At 45.7% G+C, this 20,398-nt stretch overlaps 1 protein-coding gene across 3 annotated transcripts in view; it reads left to right on the top strand.

Moving 5' to 3' along the window:
- The window catches only part of ARL3 (ADP ribosylation factor like GTPase 3), a 43,730-nt gene that overhangs the window by 22,142 nt on the left and 1,190 nt on the right, over window positions 1-20,398 (top strand). For 2 of the 3 annotated variants that reach the window (XM_009245744.3, XM_063727069.1), the window contains exons 4-5: window positions 7,910-7,960; window positions 12,149-12,334. In XM_009245744.3, the coding sequence (XP_009244019.1) occupies window positions 7,910-7,960; window positions 12,149-12,334 (237 nt within the window). 3 annotated transcript variants of the gene reach the window in all.

The following is a 20,398-nucleotide window of genomic DNA, read 5'->3' as shown; positions in this document are numbered from 1 at the left end:
ATCACCTGAGGTCAGGAGTTCGAGGCCAGCCTGGCCAGCATGGCAAAACCCCATCTCTGCTAAAAATATAAAAATTAGCCAGGTGTGGTGGCACGTGCCTGTAATCCCAGCTCCTCGAGAAGCTGAGGCAGGAGTATTGCTTGAACCCAGGAGGCAGAGGTTGCAGTGAGCTGAGATCACACCACTGCACTCCAGCCTGGGTGACAGAGCAAGACTCCGTCTCAACAAAAAAACAAAAGTGTGTATATGTTTCAAAAGCTATAGACTCCTTTTTCCTCTTTCAATCATGAGTTAGGAAAAAGCAGGTGGCTGAGAGAAATTACATTCCTATCTGTTCCTCTGCTGGATTAAGGTATCTTGAAAGAAATACCCAAGGAAGAGAAGTATATAAAGACATTAATGATTGTAAGTCTCCATAAGGAGGTCTCAGAAACTTTCTGGTCTCCAGGTAAGGGTAATTTTAAATCATAAGCTCTAATAGCTTGAGGGCAGACTGCAAGTTGGTTGTAATATAATGTAACCCTGAATTCCACATTCACATGATCTGAGAGTGCCCGGGAATTAACGTACAATCCAGCAAAAATCGGTTCACAACAACCCTAGAGAAGCTTCCTCCAGCTACATCCTTGTACTCGGCACTAGTACAAGATAATATTTTGGATTGAGAGTCAACCTTTCATTATTTTCCAGTGCTGTTTGAGATTATACAAGTTTGGGGGAGCAGCTGAGTCCCTGGGGTTAGAGTCTAAGGCCTTGTGACTCACAGCCCTGTCTGCCAGTTTTGTAGCAGCTTAGAGTGAAGGTGGTGGATGGGTTATATTTGTCTGTGTTTAATAGTCTTCCATTGTTGGTTGAAAAAGACTTATTATGCTAGACTCCACACTGCCTAGAAGAGCAGGCTTGAGACTTGACACAAGAGTTGCCTGGTTCATTCTTTCCCATTATCTCTAGAGTACCGTAATCAAATCTTGCTTTAGAGCAGGTCGACAAATTGATCCAGGCTGCCTCCAGTTTTTGTACAGCCTTCAAGCTAGGAGTGGTTTTTACATTTCTAAGTGGTTGGGGAGAAAAACGCCAAAAGAATAATGTTTCACAACATGTAAAAATTACATGAAATTCACATTTCAGTGTCCATGAAGTTACTTGGAACATAGCCACATACATTTGTTTACAGATTTTCTGTGGTTGCCTTCTCACAATAACAGGAGCATTCAAGAGTTGTGAAAGAGATTGTATGGGCCACAGAGGCTAAAATATTGACTGCTGACCTCTTACAGAAAAAGTTTGCCTACCCTTGCTTTGGAGTATTAAATTAAATGGTTCTCTAAACTGTGTCTGGTGGTGCACACCTGTAATCCCAACTACTCAGGAGGCTGAGGTGGGAGGATCCCTTGAGCCCAGGAGTTTGAGACCAGCCTGGGTAACATAGCAAGACCCCATCTCAAAAAAAAAAAAAAAAAAAAAAGAGGTTTGAAAGACTAAGGGTAACTCCTAGAAGTACCAGAGTTATTCTTAGGGAAGATGACATTGAGAATATCTGACTTCAGCTTTATTAATTTGAGGGTAGTGACTAAGAAATAAAACTTGAAGCGTGATGGAAGGGAGGGGATAGGGTATCTTGCATTTCTCTTTAGGCCCAGAAATAATAACAGCCTTTTGATAGATATAAATGTCTTTTCAAGATATATTCATGTTACTACTAATCATTTACTGTATTATTATTAATATCAGCTTTGTGTTTAAACTTAACATAATTTAAACAAAGTAGGCCAGCCACAGTGGCTCACGCCTGTAATCCCAGCACTTTAGGAGGCTGAGGCAGGTGGATCACTTGAGGTCAGGAGTTTGAGACCAGCCTGGCCAACGTGGTGAAACGCCGTCTCTACTAAAAATACAAAAATTAGCCGGGCATGGTGGCAGGCACCTGTAATCGCAGCTACTCAGGAGGCTGAGGCAGAAGAATCGCTTGAACCTGGGAGGCAGAGGTTGCAGTAAGCCGGGATCACACCACTGCACTCCAGCATGGGTGACAGAGCAAGACTCTGTCTCAAAAAACAATAAGATAAATAATAAAAAAGAAAATAAATAAAGTAACTTGTAATCATTTCCATATCTAAAGTGTAGGACATCAAGATCTCAAACACCCTAAAACAAGATAACCATCTCTTGTATCATTTCCAAATCTCTCACACTTACGTATCTATACTACTGAAGCTAGAGGAAGCACATGTAATTGAAAACCACAAGTTATCTAGACACCTGGTCAGTTCGAGACTTCCATAGACTTTCACTCAAGCTATCAAAAAAAAAGCCATGCTGGTTAGCGTCACACCTTCTTGTTGCTGTCCACATCTGGTGGAGAAATGTTATACTTAGGAGCAATAAAATGGACAAAAGGTGGCAGCCGGCGTTGGGAGGAGCAGAAGCAAGAGGAGGAACAAAGCCCTCCGTCCACACGCTGGGCGAGCCCTCTCTGGTGATCTGGAGTTGGCTGAACTTCCATGAAAACAAATCTTTTTCTCTAGGTCTTCCTCCCATAACCAAATAAGCATTTCAAAATAATTGCCAAAAAAAGATGTGAATTGGCTTTGCCTAAAGCATCATGCCGTGGATTATATAACCTTACTTTCGAGTAGCTTTCATGACTTATTTGTGAAGGTCCGTACTGTTTAAAGATGAGTCAGGATCATAATAAATGTTTAACTTTCCCTGATGCTTTCTGGCAAAAGATCAAAAAATTTTTAAATTGACTATTAATTTGTTTGGAGCTTTTAAAATCTTTTTTTTGGCCCGGCACAGTGGCTCACGCCTATAATCCCAGCACTTTGGGAGGCTGAGATGGGCAGATCACCTGAGGTTAGGAGTTTGAGACCAGCCTGACCAACATGGAGAAACCCTGTCTCTACTAAAAATACAAAATTAGCTGGGCATGGTGGTGCATGCCTGTAACCCCGGCAACTCCAGAGGCTGAGGCAAGAGACTCGCTTGAACTCGGGAGGCAGAGGTTGCAGTGAGCCAAGATCATGCCATTGCACTCCAGCCTGGGCAACAAGAGCGAAACTCCGTCTCAAAAAAAAATGCCTTTTTAAATTTTTTACATGACTGAGTTAACCAATAGCTATGCTATTTAAAAAAAATAATAATAAAGGTAATCCTTATCTTTAGCTATTGTCCAGAAGGAAACAGACATTGCATGGAGATATTGGGAGGAGCTGGGGAGGGGACAATGAGGATGAGAGTATACCGCTGCAGGGCCGGACGCCATAGCTCATGGTTGTAATCCCAGCACTTTGCGAGGCCGAGGTGGGCAGACCACTTGAGGTTAGGAGTTCACAACCAGCCTGGCCAACATGGTAAAACCCCGTCTCTAATAAAAATACAAAAATTAGCCAGGTGTGATAGCATGGACCTGTAGTCCCAGCTACTCAGGAGGCTGAGCAGGAGAATTGCTTGAACCCAGGAGGCGGAGGTTGCAGTGAGCGGAGATCGCCCCATTATACTCCAGCTTAGACGACAGAGCGAGACTCTTTCTCAAAAAAAAAAAAAAAAAAAAAGGCCGGGCACGGTGGCTCACACCTATAATCCCAGCACTTTAGGAGGCTGAGGCAGGTGGATCACGAGGTGAGGAGATCGAGACCATCCTGGCTAACACGGTGAAACCCCGTCTCTACTAAAAATACAAAAAATTAGCTGGGCCTGGTGGCGGGCGCCTGTAGTCCCAGCAACTCAGGAGGCTGAGGGAGGAGAATGGCGTGAACCTGAGAGGCGGAGCTTGCAGTGAGCCGAGATTGCGCCACTGCAATCCAGCCTGGGCAGCAGAGCGAGACTCCGTCTCAAAAAAAAAAAAAAAAGAAAAAAGAGTATACCGCTGCAGAAAAACACATTTGTGGGATCACCAGAGATTTATTTGTGCCCATGACTTTTTGATTTGGCTCTTTTCTTAATAAATGGGACGCTTTCCTTATAGATTGACTCCTAGAATGATTGTGTAGTAATTTTCAAATTTTGTAAAAGTTACTTGAGAAAATGCCAAATTATAGGGAAAATTGGCGTATAATTTAGGAAAATCCTCCTTTGTAATCTTGTAATGGAAATGCTTCCAGTGAAATTTCATGTCAAGGCAATAAATAGCAAATAATTATGAGTACAAATTAAAGCTTTCTTCTCATTGACCTTCAGCCTCTGGATTCTCTGGCATTTGACAGGTCATCTTTCTTGTCTACTATTAAAATGATCTTTCCATTTCTCACCATCCTCTCCCAACTGTCTGTTTCTTCATATCAAACTTCTGGGGTTTTTTTGTTGTTTTTTTTTTAAGAGATGGGGTTTCACTCCGGGAGGCGGAGGTTGCGGTGAGCCGAGATCGCGCCATTGGACTCCAGCCTGGGCAACAAGAGTGGAACTCCATCTCAAAAAAAAAAAAAAAAAAGAGAGAGAGATGGGGTTTCACTTTGTGGCCCGGGGGAGTGCAATGGCACGATCATAGCACACTCTCTCAATCTCCTGGGCTTATGGGATCCTCCTGCCTCAGCCTCCTGAGTAACAGGGACTACAAGGCACATGCTACTTGCACCTTGCTAATTTTGTTTGTTTGTTTTCAGAGATGGGATCTCACTGTGTTGCCCAGGCTGGTCTCAAACTCCTGGGCTCAAGCGATCTTTCTGCCTTGGCCTCCCAAAGTGTTGGGATTATAGGCGTGAGCCACTGCACCCACTGTCTTTAACCATATTATCAGCCTTGTCTCAGCCTCTTCCTTCCTACCTTCACCTTTATTCATAGCCTTTGCCCCCAGCACACCTTTCTCCTGCTTTGTCATTCTTTTCTTGCCAGATGACTTGCACATAGCCACCAAGCAGCCCTCTGAGCTCCAGACACTCCTAGCAATGACCTGATCTTTCTTTCCTCCCTCACATAAATATATGTTTTTTGTTTTTTGTTTTTAATTTGAGATAGAGTCTCACTCTGTCACCCAGGCTGGAGTGCAGTGGTGCGATCTTGGCTTACTGCAACCTCTGCCTCCTGGGTTCAAGCGATTCTCCTGCCTCAGCCTCCTCAGTACCGCACGTGCCAGCTGATTTTTTGTATTTTTAGTAGAGATGGATTTTCACCATGTTAGCCAGTACGGTCTTGATCTCCTGACCTTCTGATTCGCCCACCTCAGCCTCCCAAAGTGCTGGGATTACAGGCGTGAGCCACTGCGCCCAGCCTATATATGTATTTTTTGAGACAGAGTCTCACTGTGTCGCCCAGGCTGTAGTGCAGTGCCGTGATCTCGGCTCACGTGATCCACCCACCTCAGCCTCCCAAAGTGCTGGGATTACAGGCATGAGCCACCGTGCTTGGTCCTCCCTCACATCTTCTTGGACTATTGCTTGAGTGAGGATCATTCTAGCCTACTGTAGACTATAAAATAATTTGAATGAGGTCTTTTATATTGAGGTTCACTCTCCCATTGCATTTCTTCTTTCTTCATCTGTGTTTATACTCTTCCTGCTACTTCTAGAAGGTGAGCCTCACTGGTGGAAAACTAAGCGAGCACCATATTCTGCAGAGTGACTTATCAGACACATAGAATGTTGGGTATCTGTGGTGTGCACAGCTCATTAGTGCATGTATTGACATTGAATCAGAGTATAATAATAATGAGCAATAATTAAAATGCCACACAAAAATATTGAAACCAAACATATTCATCCTCTCTCCTATGATTCTCCAAGTAGAAACATATTCTTTTTTTTTTTTTTAAGACAGAGTTTCACTCTTGTTGCCCAGGCTGGAGTTCAATGGCACGATCTCAGCTCACCGCAACCTCCGCCTCCCAGGTTCAGACGATTCTCCTGCTTCAGCCTCCCGAGTAGCTGGGATTAGAGGCATGCGCCACCACTCCCGGCTAATTTTGTATTTTTAGTAGAGACGGGGTTTCTGAATGTTGGTCAGGCTGGTCTCAAACTCCTGACCTCAGGTGATCTGCCCTCCTTGGCCTCCCAAAGTGCTGGGATTATAGGCGTGAGCCACCGCGCCCAGCCGAAACATAGACTATTCTTGAAGGAAAGGGCTGAACTTGGTTTCTGGTATAATATTTAGCATTTGCGACTCTAAATAGCATTAAGCGGAGGAATTTTAATTGGTCTTTTTTTTTTCTAAAGAGATTTTCAGTGTAGCACAGAATATGACTTTGAGTACAAAAATGCTTGTAACTTACATAATTTAAGGTATGTAATGGTGAGAACTGAAGATTGTGTGTGGTTTTTAGTTGGATATGCTATTTTAAAAGAGAATGTTTCCATTATACCATTAGGCTAATAGCAATTTTAAATTCTTTAAAGAAAGTTTGAAAGATTGAAAATTTTTAGATTAGCAAGTGAGAAAACATTAATACATCATTTAATGAAAAAAATCTACAAAATTATATCTGTTTCTTTTTTAGTTTTCACCTGAAGTCGGATTAAAAGGGAGATTTCCATAGGAAATTAGTTAATGTGTTTTGGTGGTATAACTATAGGTGATCTTTCTTCCCCTTTTTTTTGTGTGTGTGTGTGTGTTTGTGTTACCTTATTTCCCTTATTGCTGTAGGATGTTATTCATGCAATTACTAAAATTCAGGGATGGGGAGAAATCTTGGGATTTGTAGTTTATGATAAATCTCAAGACTTTTCTTGCTTCTGGCAAAGACTCTGTCCTTACTATTTCCAGTATTTGATCTTGACCCAGCTGTGTCTCCTTTGTCATCAGCCTCTGAAGTCAGCATATAGTTAATGCTGCAAATGGTACTTTGAGATTTGAGGAATATAGGATTGTAAATGCCTCAAAGCACCATCCCTTCCATTCTGACAATCTGGGAAGCAGTATAGCAGACAGGTTAAGAGCAGCTATGGACTTATGAGCTTGAGTTTGAATCCCAATTTTCCCAAGTACCAGATGTAATTTGGGCAAATTACTTGACTTTGTGCTTATGTTTATTTATGAATAAAATGGGAAAATAGGCCAGGCGCGGTGGCTTACGCCTGTAATCCCAGCACTTTGGGAGGCCGAGGCGGGCGGATCACAAGGTCAGGAGATCAAGACCATCCTGGCTAACACGGTGAAACCCCGACTCTACTAAAAATACAAAAAATTAGCTGGGCGTGGTGGTGGGTGCTTGTAGTCCCAGCTACTCGGGAGGCTGAGGCAGGAGAATTGCTTGAACCCAGGAGGCGGAGCTTGCAGTGAGCCGAGATCGCACCACTGCACTCCAGCCTGGGCAACAGAGCAAGACTCCGTCTTAAAAAAAAAAAAGGCCAGGCGCGGTGGCTCACGCCTGTAATCCCAGCACTTTGGGAGGCCGAGGCGGGCTGATCACAAGGTCAGGAGATTGAGACCATTCTGGCTAACACAGTGAAACCCCGTCTCTACTGAAAATACAAAAAAATTAGCTAGGCGTGGTGTGCGCCTGTAGTCCCAGCTGCTGGGGAGGCTGAGGCAGGAGAATGGGGTGAACCCAGAGCCGAGATCACGCCACTACACTCCAGCCTGGGTGACAGAGCAGAGCAAGACTCTGTGTCAAAAAAAAAAAAAAAAGGAAAATAGTGAAATCTATATTGTAGAGTTGTAATGAGGGTTAATAGAGTAGACCTAGTAATGTTTAGTGACAACATCAAGTGCCCATTAAATGTAGCTATTTTATCCCACTTGGTTTTCCTAAATCCTAGACTTTGGAGCATTACTGAAGTTTTTTTCTGGGCATCCCTATTTAATTAATTTGTATATTTGTTTGTTTGGCCTTCATAAATGAGATGAGACTCACCAGTCAATTTCTGTATGTTGTGCTAATTGGAATATGCTGATTGCGGATCACCTGCTCCTTTTGCAGAAATTGCCCTGTTTTTTCCATCTCTGCTCACTGAAATAACCTTCTTCTTTTCCTTTATAGATATATGTAATCGACAGTGCAGACAGAAAAAGATTTGAAGAGACAGGTCAGGTAAATAATTATTTTGTTTTATATCAAAGGTCTAATATATATATATATATATTTTTTTTTTTTTTGAGACGGAGTTTTTACTCTTGTTGCCCAGGCTGGAGTGCAATGGCATGATCTCGGCTTACCCCAACCTCTGCCTCCCAGGTTCAAGCGATTCTCCTGCCTCAGCCTCCCGAGTAGCTGGGATTAGCATGCACCACCACGCCTGGCTAATTTTGTATTTTTAGTAGAGACAGGGTTTCACCACGTTGGTCAGGCTGGTCTCGAACTCCCGACCTCAGGTGATCTTCCCGCCTCAGCCTCACAAGGTGCAGGGATTACAGGCGTAAGCCACCACGCCCAGCCTAGTATATTTTTTAAATACTAATTCTTCTGTTGAGATAGTTCCCAAATAACTGGGTATTCATTAATCAACCTTGTAAATGTGTGAGAGTGAGGGAGGTTTTTCTTTTGTTTTGTTTGTTAACCTTTACAGTTCAAACAAGACAGTTATTCTAGCAAGCACACAAAAATACCAGTTGTCTGAAATTAGTTGAGAGATCTTTAAACAGTTTTTTTTTTTTTCCCCTCCAAGACAGAGTTTCACTCTTGTTACCCAGGCTGGAGTGCAATGGCACAATTTCAGCTCACTGCAACTTCAACCTCCCAGGTTCAAGTGATTCTCCTGCCTCAGCCTCCCAAGTAGCTGGGATTACAGGCGTGTGCCACCACACCTGGCTAATTTTTTTGTATTTTTAGTAGAGACAGGGTTTCGCCATGTTGACCAGGCTGGTCTTGAACTCTTGACCTCAGATGATCCACCCACCTCAGCCTCCCAAAGTGCTGGGATTACAGGCGTGAGCCTCCATGCCCAGCCTAAACAGTTTTTTAATTAAAACTTTTTAGCTTTAATCAAATTGAATATATGAGATACAGACAAGTGGAACTTAGCACCATGCCCAAAGACTCTTGAGGTTTTTTCCCAGGCCATGTGAAAATGAACCCAGAGGAACAAGTCACTTCTCATTTTTATTTACCTTTTTCAATACCTACTTAATTGATTCAGGGGTAACTTTGACAAATTTGAAAGGACAGGAAGAAATGCACAAGCCAAGGGCTGGGCGCAGTGGCTCACGCCTGTAATCCCAGCCCTTTGGGAGGCTGAGGCGGGCGGATTACCTGAGGTCAGGAGATCAAAACCATCCTGGCTAACACGGTGAAACCCTGTCGCTACTAAAAATACAAAAAATTAGCCGGGTGTGGTGGCACGTGCCTGTAGTCCCAGCTACTCTGGGGGCTGAGGCAGGAGAATCACTTGAACCCACTGCAGAGGTTGCCATGAGCCAAGATTGTGCCACTGCACTCCAGCCTGGGTGACAGAGTGAGACTCCATCTCAAAAAAAAAAAAGTTTTTTAAAAAGTTATCATTGCGCCGGGCGCGGTGGCTCACGCCTGTAATCCCAGCACTTTGGGAGGCTGAGGCGGGTGGATCACAAGGTCAGGAGATCAAGACTATCCTGGCTAACACGGTGAAACCCCGTCTCTACTAAAAGCACAAAAAATTAGCCGGGCGTGGTGGCGGGCACCTGTAGTCCCAGCTACTTGGGAGGCTGAGGCAGGAGAATGGTGTGAACCCGGGATGCGGAGCTTGCAGTGAGCCAAGATTGCGCCATTGCACTCCAGCCTGGGCGACTGAGACTCCGACTCAAAAAAAAAAAAAGTTATCATTGCAGAGTCCTTGGCCTGTTGGCCTGTGTCCTAAATGACCACAGGTGGCCTTCCAAAGGTAGCAGTTCTCATGTTTATGTCCCTTTTTTTGAAATTGAGTTGAGAACTCTCCAGACTTCTGGAAACAACCCACTACCCTTCCATACCCTGATGATTTCTGGATTATCACTCATGTGAAATGAGCTTGGAGGTGGAGGGGGTCCTATGTAGTCATCTGCCTCTTGATCCATACAGTTCTCTTTGAAAGCCCACATGTTTTAAGTAGCTAAAATGTGGATTTAATGAGGAAAAGGTGGGGCCTATCATTTAAGTACACATACACCCTTTCCTATGGTTTTTGTAAACAAAATCACATATACTTTAGACCCCAACCTATAACCTAAATATCAGGGACCTTGCCAGATGGACCAATAAAGTTATTTTAGGATGTAGGTTTGATGAAATGTGAAGCACGTGCATGCATGTTTTAGAGATAGAGATTGATGAAACAGAATTATCTCTAAAGTAATTGTCATTTTCAGTTTAAATTTCATACACACACACACACACACACACACACACACACACATTGAAAGTTATTTGCAGGTAATAACCTTGGGTAAGTTTTGAATCTCAAACCACTTCTTGTCTTCTCCCTTGAATGATTTTCTCAAAAGTGTTCTATGGGCCAGGTGTGATGGCTCATCGCTATAATTCTAGCACTTTGTTAGGCTGAGGCAGGAGGATCCCTTTGAGCCCAGGAGTCCAAGACCAGCATGGGCAATATATCAAAACCCTGTCTCTACAAAAAAAATTTTTTTTTTTTTCCAGGCAGAGTCTCGCTCTGTCACCCTGGCTGGAGTGCAGTGGCATGATTTTAGCTCACTGCAACCTTTGCCTCCTGGGTTAAAGCAATTCTCCTGTCTCAGCCTCCCAAGTAGTTGGGACTACAGGTGCCCACCACCATGCACGGCTAATTTTTGTATTTTTAATAGATACAGGGTTTCACCATATTGGTCAGACTGGTCTCGAACTCCGCCCACCTCGGCCTCCCAAAATGCTGGGATTACATGGGTGAGCCACTGCGCCTGGCCAAAAAAAAATTTTAATTAGCTGGGCATGGTGGCGATCACCTGAGGTCCCAGCTAGCTGATCAGGAGGCTAAGTTAAGCATCGCTTGAGCCCAGGAGGTTGAGCCTGCAGTAAGCTGTGATCTCACCACTGCACTCCAGCCTGGGTGACAGAGTGAGGTATTGTCTCAAAAAAAAAAAAAAAGTGATCTGTGAATCATCTGTAGCAGAATCACTTCAGGAGTTTGCTAAAAATGTAGATTCCTATGCCAGGCACGGTGGCTCACGCCTTTAATCCCAGCACTTTGGGAGGCCGAGGCGGGTGGATCACAAGGTCAGGAGTTCAAGACTAGCCTGGCCAAGATGGTGAAACCCCGTCTCTACTAAAAACACAAAAAAATTAGCCAGGCGTGGTGGTGGGTGCCTGTAATCCCAGCCACTTGGGAGGCTGAGGCAGAGAATTGCTTGAACCTGGGAGGCAGAGGTTGCAGTGAGCCGAGATCGCGCCACTGCACTCCAGCCTTGGCGACAGAGCGAGACTCATCTCAAAAAAAAAAAAAAAAAGATTCCTGAGCCCTAGCTCAGACTTTCCAAAGTCAGCATCTCCGGGTTGGGCCCAGGAATCTGCCAGGGGAATCTTATACAGGTTCAAGTTCGATAATCAGACTGGGCACGGCGGCTCACACCGTAATCCCAGCACTTTGGGAGGCCAAGGCAGGCAGATCACTTGAGGCCAGGAGTTCAAGACCAGCCTGACCAACATGGTGAAACCCCATCTCTACTAAAAATACAGAAATTAGCTGGTCATGGTAGTGTGCACCTGCAATCTCAGCTACTCAGGAGGCTGAGGCATGAGAATTGCTTGAACCTGGGAGGTGGAAGGTTGCAGTGAGCCGGGATTGCGCCACTGCACTCCAGCCTGGGCGACAGAGCGAGACCCTGTCTCAAAAAAAAAAAAAGAAAGAAAAAAAAAAAAGTTTGAGAATCACTACTCTTGAAAGTTGCTAGTTGATCAGCTTAACTGTTTTTTTTTTTCTGATTAGAACTGCATGGTTGTCCGGGCATGGTGGCTCACGCCTGTAATCCCAGCACTTTGGGAGGCTGAGGCGGGTGGATCACCTGAGGTGTGCAGTTCTAGACCAGCCTGCCCAACATGGCAAAACCCTGTCTGTACTAAAAATACAAAAATTAGCTGAGTGTGGTGGTACATGCCTGTAGTCCCAGCTACTCAGGAGGCTGAGGCAGGAGAATCACTTGAACTTGGGAGGCGAAGGTTGCAGTGAGCCGAGATCACGCCATTGCACTCCAGCCTGGGTGACAGAGCGAGACTCTGTCTCAAAAAAAAAAAAAAAAAAAAAAAAAGTAGTGTATGGTTAAATATCATAGATTTATAGATTTTAACCTTCCCTCCCTGTCCCTTCTCAAAATCCAGGAACTAGCAGAATTACTGGAGGAAGAAAAACTAAGTTGTGTGCCAGTGCTCATCTTTGCTAATAAGCAGGATTTGCTCACAGCAGCCCCTGCCTCTGAAATTGCAGAAGGACTGAACCTGCATACCATCCGCGACCGAGTCTGGCAGATCCAGTCTTGCTCAGCGCTCACAGGAGAGGGCGTTCAGGTGAGATTACAGGAAGGCTTGGCCATCTGGCAACATGACAGCTAACCGAGGTGGTCTGTCTCATTGGTTGGGCTGATTTTGATGGGCAGATGAGCCATTCCAAGATATGAAGGGCATGGAGGAATTTGGTTCTTTTCTGCTTAGCAACCAATCAGATATCATGAGGTGCTCCAGCAGTGCCCCAGGTAAGCCACCCCACATGTGCAGCAAGCTTCCCCTTTGGGAGGGATGTGAGAACAGAAGACTGAGGATTGTCTCTAACTCTAGGATTCTTTGATGATTGATTGGATTGGGGTTTTGTGTTGTGTCTAATATTACGGATGCTAAAATGCCTGTACTTCCAAGGTGATAGCCACCAATAACCACACACGTACTAGTCATCCTAGAAGTGTTTTTGTTTCTTCTGTTGGTTATCTCCCCTGCCCCTAGGGTTGGTGTCTGTTTCCTGCTACTTCAGGTTGGTTTCCCACTGGAAGGCTTCTGCTGACAGAAAGCCCCATGCTTTGTACTGAGGGACTGCGTACTGGAAAAGCAGGCTCCCCCTAATTTTTTTTTTTTTTTTTTTTTGAGACGGAGTTTCATTCTCATTGCCCAGGCTGGAGTGCAGTGGCACAATCTCGGCTCACTGCAACCTCCGCCTTCCAGGTTCAAGTGATTCTCCTGCCTCAGCCTTGCAAGTAGCTGGGATTACAGGCATGCACCACCACACCCAGCTAATTTTTTGTATTTTTAGTAGAAACGGGATTTCGCCATGTTGGCCAGGCTGGTCTTGAACTCCTGACCCCAAGTGATCTGCCTGCCTCAGCCTCCCAAAGTGCTGGGATTACAGGCGTGAGCCACCCTGCCCGGCCCTGGCTGCTTTTTAAAACATCAAGGCCGGGTGCAGTGGCTCACGCCTGTAATCCCAGCACTTTGGGAGGCTGAGGCGGGTGGATCACCTGAGGTCAGGGGTTCGAGACCAGCCTGGCCAACATGGTGAAACCCCGTCTCTACTAAAAATACAAAAAAAATCAGCCGGGCGTGGTGGTGCACACGTGTAATCCCAGCTACTTGGGAGGGTGAGGCAGCAGAATCGCTTGAACCTGGGAGGCAGAGGTTGCAGTGAGCCGAGATCACACCACTGCACTCCAGCCTGGGCAACAGAGCGAGACTCTCTCTCAAAATAAATAAATAAATAAAAATAAACAATCAAAATTTGTCTAACATATTTTACTCCGATTGCACATAGGATGGCAGTCATAAGGCCTAAGGTTATTTTGATGAAGATGAGACCCAATAAAAGATAGTAATTTTCTTGTGTTTCTGAAAACCACTTCAGCATGAGCCTGTCTAAAAGGTTTAGATCACAAATTTAGAAAGCTGAGAGCAGCCGGCCGTGGTGGCTCACACCTGTAATCCCAGCACTTTGGGAGGCCGAGGCAGGCGGATCACAAGGTCAGGAGATCGAGACCATCTTGGCTAACACAGTGAAGCCCCATCTCTACTAAAAATACAAAAAAATTAGCCGGGTGTGGTGGCGGGCACCTGTAGTCCCAGCTACTCGGGAGGCCAAGGCAGGAGAATGGCCTGAACCTGGGAGGCAGAGCTTGCAGCGAGCCGAGATTGTGCCACTGCACTCCAGCCTGGGTGAAAGAGCGAGACACTGTCTCAAAAAAAAAAAGAAAGCTGAGAGCATCTTGAGGTTGGGGGCTATTATGAAGGTGGGGCTGAAGAAAAGCAATACAGTTTGTGTGCATACTCGTAAGAAAGTGCGAGTACAGCTCTGGAATCTTCCTTTTGCTTGACCAGAGTGTTGAAGAAAAAGCAAAGCGAGAATTAATAGTAAGGCTCTTGTATCTTCCACCAGCCTTAGGGATGTGAAAAAGGAGGACTAGAGTAATCTAGAATCAGTATTTCAGTAATCTAGAATCAGAATTGAGTAATCTAGAATCAGTATTTAGAGCCGTGGCATTTAAAGTCAAGGACACTGCTTCAGAGAAGCCTGGAGGTAGAGAGGGAGCTCCTGTCATTTTCTTCTCAACCCCCAGCCCTCCCCCAACTCCCATCAGGTGGAGATTAAAGGATAGAGCTCCATGCTCCTGGCTGTGTAACCACCGTAGACACTCGGTGCCCTTCACGGGATCTTTAGGCCACAAAAGAGGCCGCAAGCTACTAGGCAGCTAGAGGGTGGGGTTGGGGACAGGCAGGGGAGGGCTGCAAAATAAACCAGTTTGAGTGAGTAAAGTGAGATTATTATATATGATTTGATTTTGATAAGAAAGTTCTTCCCAGATTGGGGCCTTCAGCAACCAAGTTCACAGGAAATGATATCAAGAGAGATCCAACAAAAAACTATGAGCAAAAAAATAAAAAATGATTTTTGTATGGAGGAGAAATAGTTTGAAGGTCACTTAATTAGTTTAGTAGATAGTACCATGGTGTATAGAATTGGGTAGTTAAGACTGGGATTTCAAGGTTAATGAGATTAGATTATGGTTAATAGAATGATATAAATTTAGAGAATTTAACTATTATTTGAAATGGGTTATTTAATAAAAATGTTAATTAAGAAGGGAATCTGCTGTCTATTGTCCTTTCGTGGTAAGCTTTGGGGACTAGAGAAAGGTCGTGGAGTTTTGCTGTGGAAACGCTTTTCACTATGAGCCACTGGTTGACTGTGTACCTCCCTAAGGTGGTGCCTCTGACCCAAGCTCTTGTCCACACACCAGCTTCCTGGTTTTTGCCTTAAAAAGAGTCACTTAAGTGGAATTCCTTTCCAGCATTGCTTAGTTGAAGTACAGGCCTTTAGTAATTTTTATTTATTAGGGCTAAAAATATTCTAAAACTGAAAAACTTCAATAAGATCTAATGAAAAATTTCAATAAGATCTAATGGTTTGAGGTTCACTTTCAAACATGAAAACTGTGCAATAATTACTGAAATGCCCTAAATTCCTATGTTTTTCCTCCCTACCCTACCCCACCTCCCCAAAAGCTGGCCCAAATGATTAGGCTCTAAATAGGCAAGTCAGGTGACATCTGATTCTAACAACTCTGAAAGAAAATGTACAAAGGTTTAAAAATAAAAAAAGGACCTGGAATTTCTGTTGCAGTTTCAAGTGTTTAAAGACAGACACATACATCATACGTGTTTAATCAAAACATATTTAAGAGACCTGTCTTGTACTGCTAAACAATAGGTAGCCTCATGGGGGTGAGTTAAGGAGACAGCCATGGAGCTGCTAGATGGCGAGCCACGCCCCTCTGTGGATGAAGTAGGGCAGGTACATCACTTCTCATTAGTGGAGTAACTTAAACACATGATTTGAGACTATGGAAGTTAGTGATTCCTGGGATGGATTTCAGGGTCCCATTCCACCTGGTGTCCTGAAGACAGCACATATGAAGCCGTTACAGGGGTGAGAAATACCACGTGTTGTTCACCAGCCCCTGCTTCAGGTGTGGAAACTGACTTTTGAGAGAGGATGGAACCGGGGTTTCTTTTCCTCATTGGTGCTGACTGGGAAGCCAGCCCATCGCATAATTAAAGCAGATTTTCACGGGAGACCATCAGGAGCAGAGAGTAGGTAAAGGGCACGAGAAGCGGAAGGAGATCATCAATCTCAGAAACTCTGTCCCGCCAAGAGGCCCACTGTCCAGGGGAGTGATGAGGAGAGACCCAGTTATGTCAAGTGGATGAAAGTGGAAAGAGGAGAAACTGAAAAATGTCTGGGAGGGAGAACCGAAACCTTCCTCAGCCAGACTCCATTATCAACATGGAGGAAGTGTCACTCTGCACCCTCGAGGTCAGGCCCAGGTTGCCAGGGCCCCTCCTAGGATGAAACATTCTGCACTGGGACTCTCATTCTTTTTTTTCCCTCCTTGGGTATCTAGAAAATAGTGAACAAAGGATCTGGCTTAGAGCCAGAGAAAGGTATCGAGAAATCCATCCCTCCTCCACCTACAGACCTGAATTTGAACCCCAAACCACAGCTCTTCCTGCTGTTATAGTTCCAGGCATTTGAAGACATTTTCTCTCTAAAATACTGTGAGTGTGCATGTGTGTGTGGTATGTGTAATTAAAATGATACTGGCTTTGAATTTCCTCTCAAAGCAGAGATCCAAAGTTTTAACCTGACCTCTAGCCATGGTCGCCACGGAGACTTGCCTCCTCCCATAACCTTAAGCCAGCAGATCGTACCCTGGATGTTGCTCTCCAGCCACTCGCTCATGCTCACCTTTTCTTGTGATGTCTGCCCCACGTTCCTCCCCTCCTCCTGGAGACAGGAGCCATAAGCAGGTCACATAGGCTTTCAGTTGCCTTGTGTCCACAAAAGGGGCCATGAGCAGTCCGAGTGCCAAGCTGTGATCCGTGCCTGAGTCAGCCTCCGGAGGAACACTAAATGCTCACTCAACCATTTCTTGGTTTTGCTTCTTTTTCCTTGATTTGGGGGACTTCTCCCTAATATGCCACAGAATTTTAATTTTTTTTTTTTTTGAGATGGAGTTGTGCTCTTCTTGCCCAGGCTGGAATGCTATGGCACAACCTCGGCTCACTGCAACCTCCACCTCCCAGGTTCAAGCGATTCTCCTGCCTCAGCCTCCCGAGTAGCTGGGATTAATTACAGATGCCCGCCACCACGCCTGGCTAATTTTTTGTATTTTTTTTAGTAGCAACAAGGTTTCACCATGTTGGCCAGGCTGGTCTCGAACTCCTGACCTCAGGTGATCCGCCTGCCTCAGCCTCCCAACATGCTGGGATTACAGGCGTGAGCCACCACGCCTGGCCCGATATTTTGAAAAACAAAATTTACCACTTCTTTCTAGGCCTGGCGTCAGTTGTTGTTGACTCCAGGTGTATATGGAACTGCTTATCTGTGAGTCAGACCTCAGGTTTATTTTTAAATTTTCAAACTTTTCTGGAGACTTAAGAAAGCAGTCTCAGGACATGCGATTTTGCTGCCTCTCTGGTGCAATGCCCTTTGTCACCAGAAAAAAAAACTACTAATAGCGAGCCATATTTGATGTAAGCAGCATCCAGCTGCTCCTTGACCCTGGGGGCCTGATGGCACAATGGGGTAGGCTGCATTGCTCAGCAAGGGTCCGAGCACCTCATCGTCTGAAAGCAATTACTGCTGTGGCCATGTAACCAGCATGTCTCTAAAAACCAGGCCCACACAGCCACGGCTGCCACCGCTTCCTTCCAGCTACCCAGCAGTGATGGATGCAATGTACAGAGATCAAATTTAAGAGAGCAGCGTAGTCAGAGACCACTCTTCCCTAGGAAAGAAGCAGTGCACCTTAACTTCTGGGATGCAGAGATTTGGGAGGAGTAAGTTTCCCCTGTATGCTTAGGGGTGGCCTGCTGTTTCTCCCAGTGGTTATAGGGGAGAATAATATTGTGACATCGGGAACTTTATTTCCTCTCTAGGAGGCCAAACAAAGCTCAGTATTTGAAATTCCATGTCTCTCTTTAGTCTCTGTTTTTGAATTGAAGCTAATCAATTCAAATTCAGTTTCAGCAAGATTGGTCAGGGGAGGGTCCAGGGAAGGAAGGAAGGGAGGATTATTCATACCGTAAGATCGTCATCCCCATAAGGAAGATCAAATGTGCAGAAAATGGGTCAAACCAGTTTTTAACAGTAAAGGTTCGGCCAGGCACAGTGGCTCATGCCTGTAATCCCAGCACTTTGGGAGACTGAGGTGGGTGGATCACAAGATCAGGAGATTGAGACCATCCTGGCTAACATGGTGAAACCCTGTCTCTACTAAAAATACAAAAATATTAGTTGGGCATGGTGGTGGGCGCCTGTAGTCCCAGCTACTCGGGAGGCTGAGGCAGGAGAATGGCGTGAACCCGGGAGGCGGAGCTTGCAGTGAGTCGAGATCATGCCACTGCACTCCAGCCTGGGTGACAGAGCGAGACTCCATCTCAAATAAAAAAAAAAAAAAAGGCTTCCTTGCCAGATGAAAGCAAGAGTAGTGTGGAACATTTATTTAAACATAAGAAGCAGAAGGTTCCTCCTCTTGCAAGTATGTTTTCTCTAAATGTAGCATTTCCACTGGAGGTGGTGGTCTGGGTGGATGGTTAATATGTGAGGATTGTGCAGCCAGGTAGATAGCCAGGCCTCTGCATATACAGATACCCACAGCCCAGGAATCTTGAGAACTGAATGGCCCATAACAACCTCTGGCACTATCGGAGCTGCAGGGAGGCTTGGCGGGGGCTACTCCAGTCTCAGGCCCCTGTTTTCAGCGGAAGTCACAAGGAGGATAAAACCAGAATTCCTCCCTTTCCCGTCTTCAGGGTGCTTCCCAGCTCCTCTCTAAGCTTGGGGCAGAACCCTTCACCCGGCAGGTACCCACATCCATGGAGAACTGGTAAGCAGCTCTGGAGCACCACGCTGGGCACCACAGCTTGCCGTTGCCCTGCTCTGTCCTGTGCCTTCATCTCCTCAGCTGTGATAGAGAAATAAGACTAGCACCCACTTTGCAGGCTTCTACAAGGATTGACTTAAAAGATGTGAATTAAGTGGGCTGTGGGCTAGACATCATGTTAGGTTCTGGGAATATAATCTCCAGCAAGTCTGATGGGAGCCTCCCCTAGGGAAGCTTGGGCACCACCATTGCCTTTCCTTTCCAGGAGGCAGCTTGACAAAGCTTGCCCCAATGTGATTGACAAAGCTTGCCCCGATGTGATTGACAAAGCTTGCCCCAGCTAGATCCATGGCCACGTGATTGAGGAGGTACCACCGTTGGCCAATGCCTCCCCTTCCCTCCCCTCCCACCTCCAGCCCAGTTCTTTTCCACCCAGCACAAGAAAGGTGCCACTCCCCAAGCCCTAGCCGCTTCAGATTAGAGGGGCCTCCCGGGCCCAGGGCAGCCACAGGGCTCGGTCCCCTGTTTACGCTCCCTGTGCTTCCCACACTCAGGGTTGCAGCGGCAGCTGCAGGGGCCCAGGCTGGGGGTCAGCTGGCAGGGACTGGCCTCTGTGCGCCCTCTGTTGGCAGGGCAGTGGCTGGAAGGGCTTCACCACTACTGGCCCTCACAGGCACCTGGAGACACCAGACACTGTCCCTCAGCAGGGCTCTGCCGTTTGAACCCTCCTTTGCCTCCATAACAGAGACCCGGCATAAAACCACCCCACACCCTCCACCTTCTGCTTTGGGCTCCTGCAGCTGAGTAAATATTTTTCCTATCTCTTTGCCTGCATTCATGTTCAGTTATATGCAATAATCTCTCCTTAATCAGCCATAAAGCAAGGAAAAGGCAAAGCGCTGTTCACATAGTGTGGGCACACTGTCCTTGATTTCTCTGAGAAGATGGTTTGATTGCGAGCCTCCGTAGAGGAGAGAGTGTTGAGGTGCCCACCTTTGAGTGTTTGTGCGAGCCCCTGAAGGTGGAAAGTGCTATGTAAGTGCTGAGCTATTCAGCTTCCCAGGCGAGAGAAGATGCTTATCTTATTCATCCCTCTTTTATTTGTAAAATCTTTTTTGTCTCTTGGCAGGTGATCTTTTTTTTTTCCTGGAAACCAATTAGCTACTAAAATTAAACATGCTTCTCTTTAAATTAATCCTTTTCATAAAATGGTCTTAAAATTGGCCTTAGCTTCTCAGAGTAAGTAGCTGACCCCATTGTAATTAGAGATGCGTTTGGAGTCCCCATTTCTCCCACCTCGGCATTCCTCTGCCCTTCCCCCTGCTGCTGCCAGGTGCTGTCCACCTTCGGGCTTTCGGCGCCACCGGCCTCGTCTTGGCAAAGGTCAGATGTCGGCTCTGGGACAGCCGTCAGATTATCTGGGTCTGCTGCCCAAGTGCGCTGACAGCAACTGGCAGAGTTGTAATCACGTAAATTCAGGTGACGGCCAGATGAGCCAGGAGAGAGGATGCCTGCTGGCTGTTTTTTGCAGTGATGTATTGTTTATGGGATTAATGTTCCGAATGGCCAAGGGTGTCAGCTGATATTTATTACCGTAAGCTGTCTCAGCTGTTCAGGTTCAGCAGCTAGATCCGTGGCCACAGGAAATGTGGGACTCGGTGGCGTGTCCAGGAAGGCTGATGTGTGCAGATGTAGCTGGGACCTCCGT

Source organism: Pongo abelii, chromosome 8, assembly GCF_028885655.2.
Source record: "Pongo abelii isolate AG06213 chromosome 8, NHGRI_mPonAbe1-v2.0_pri, whole genome shotgun sequence".
Classification (NCBI taxonomy): Eukaryota; Metazoa; Chordata; class Mammalia; order Primates; family Hominidae; genus Pongo; species Pongo abelii.
This window is presented reverse-complemented; position numbering and strand designations above follow the sequence as displayed.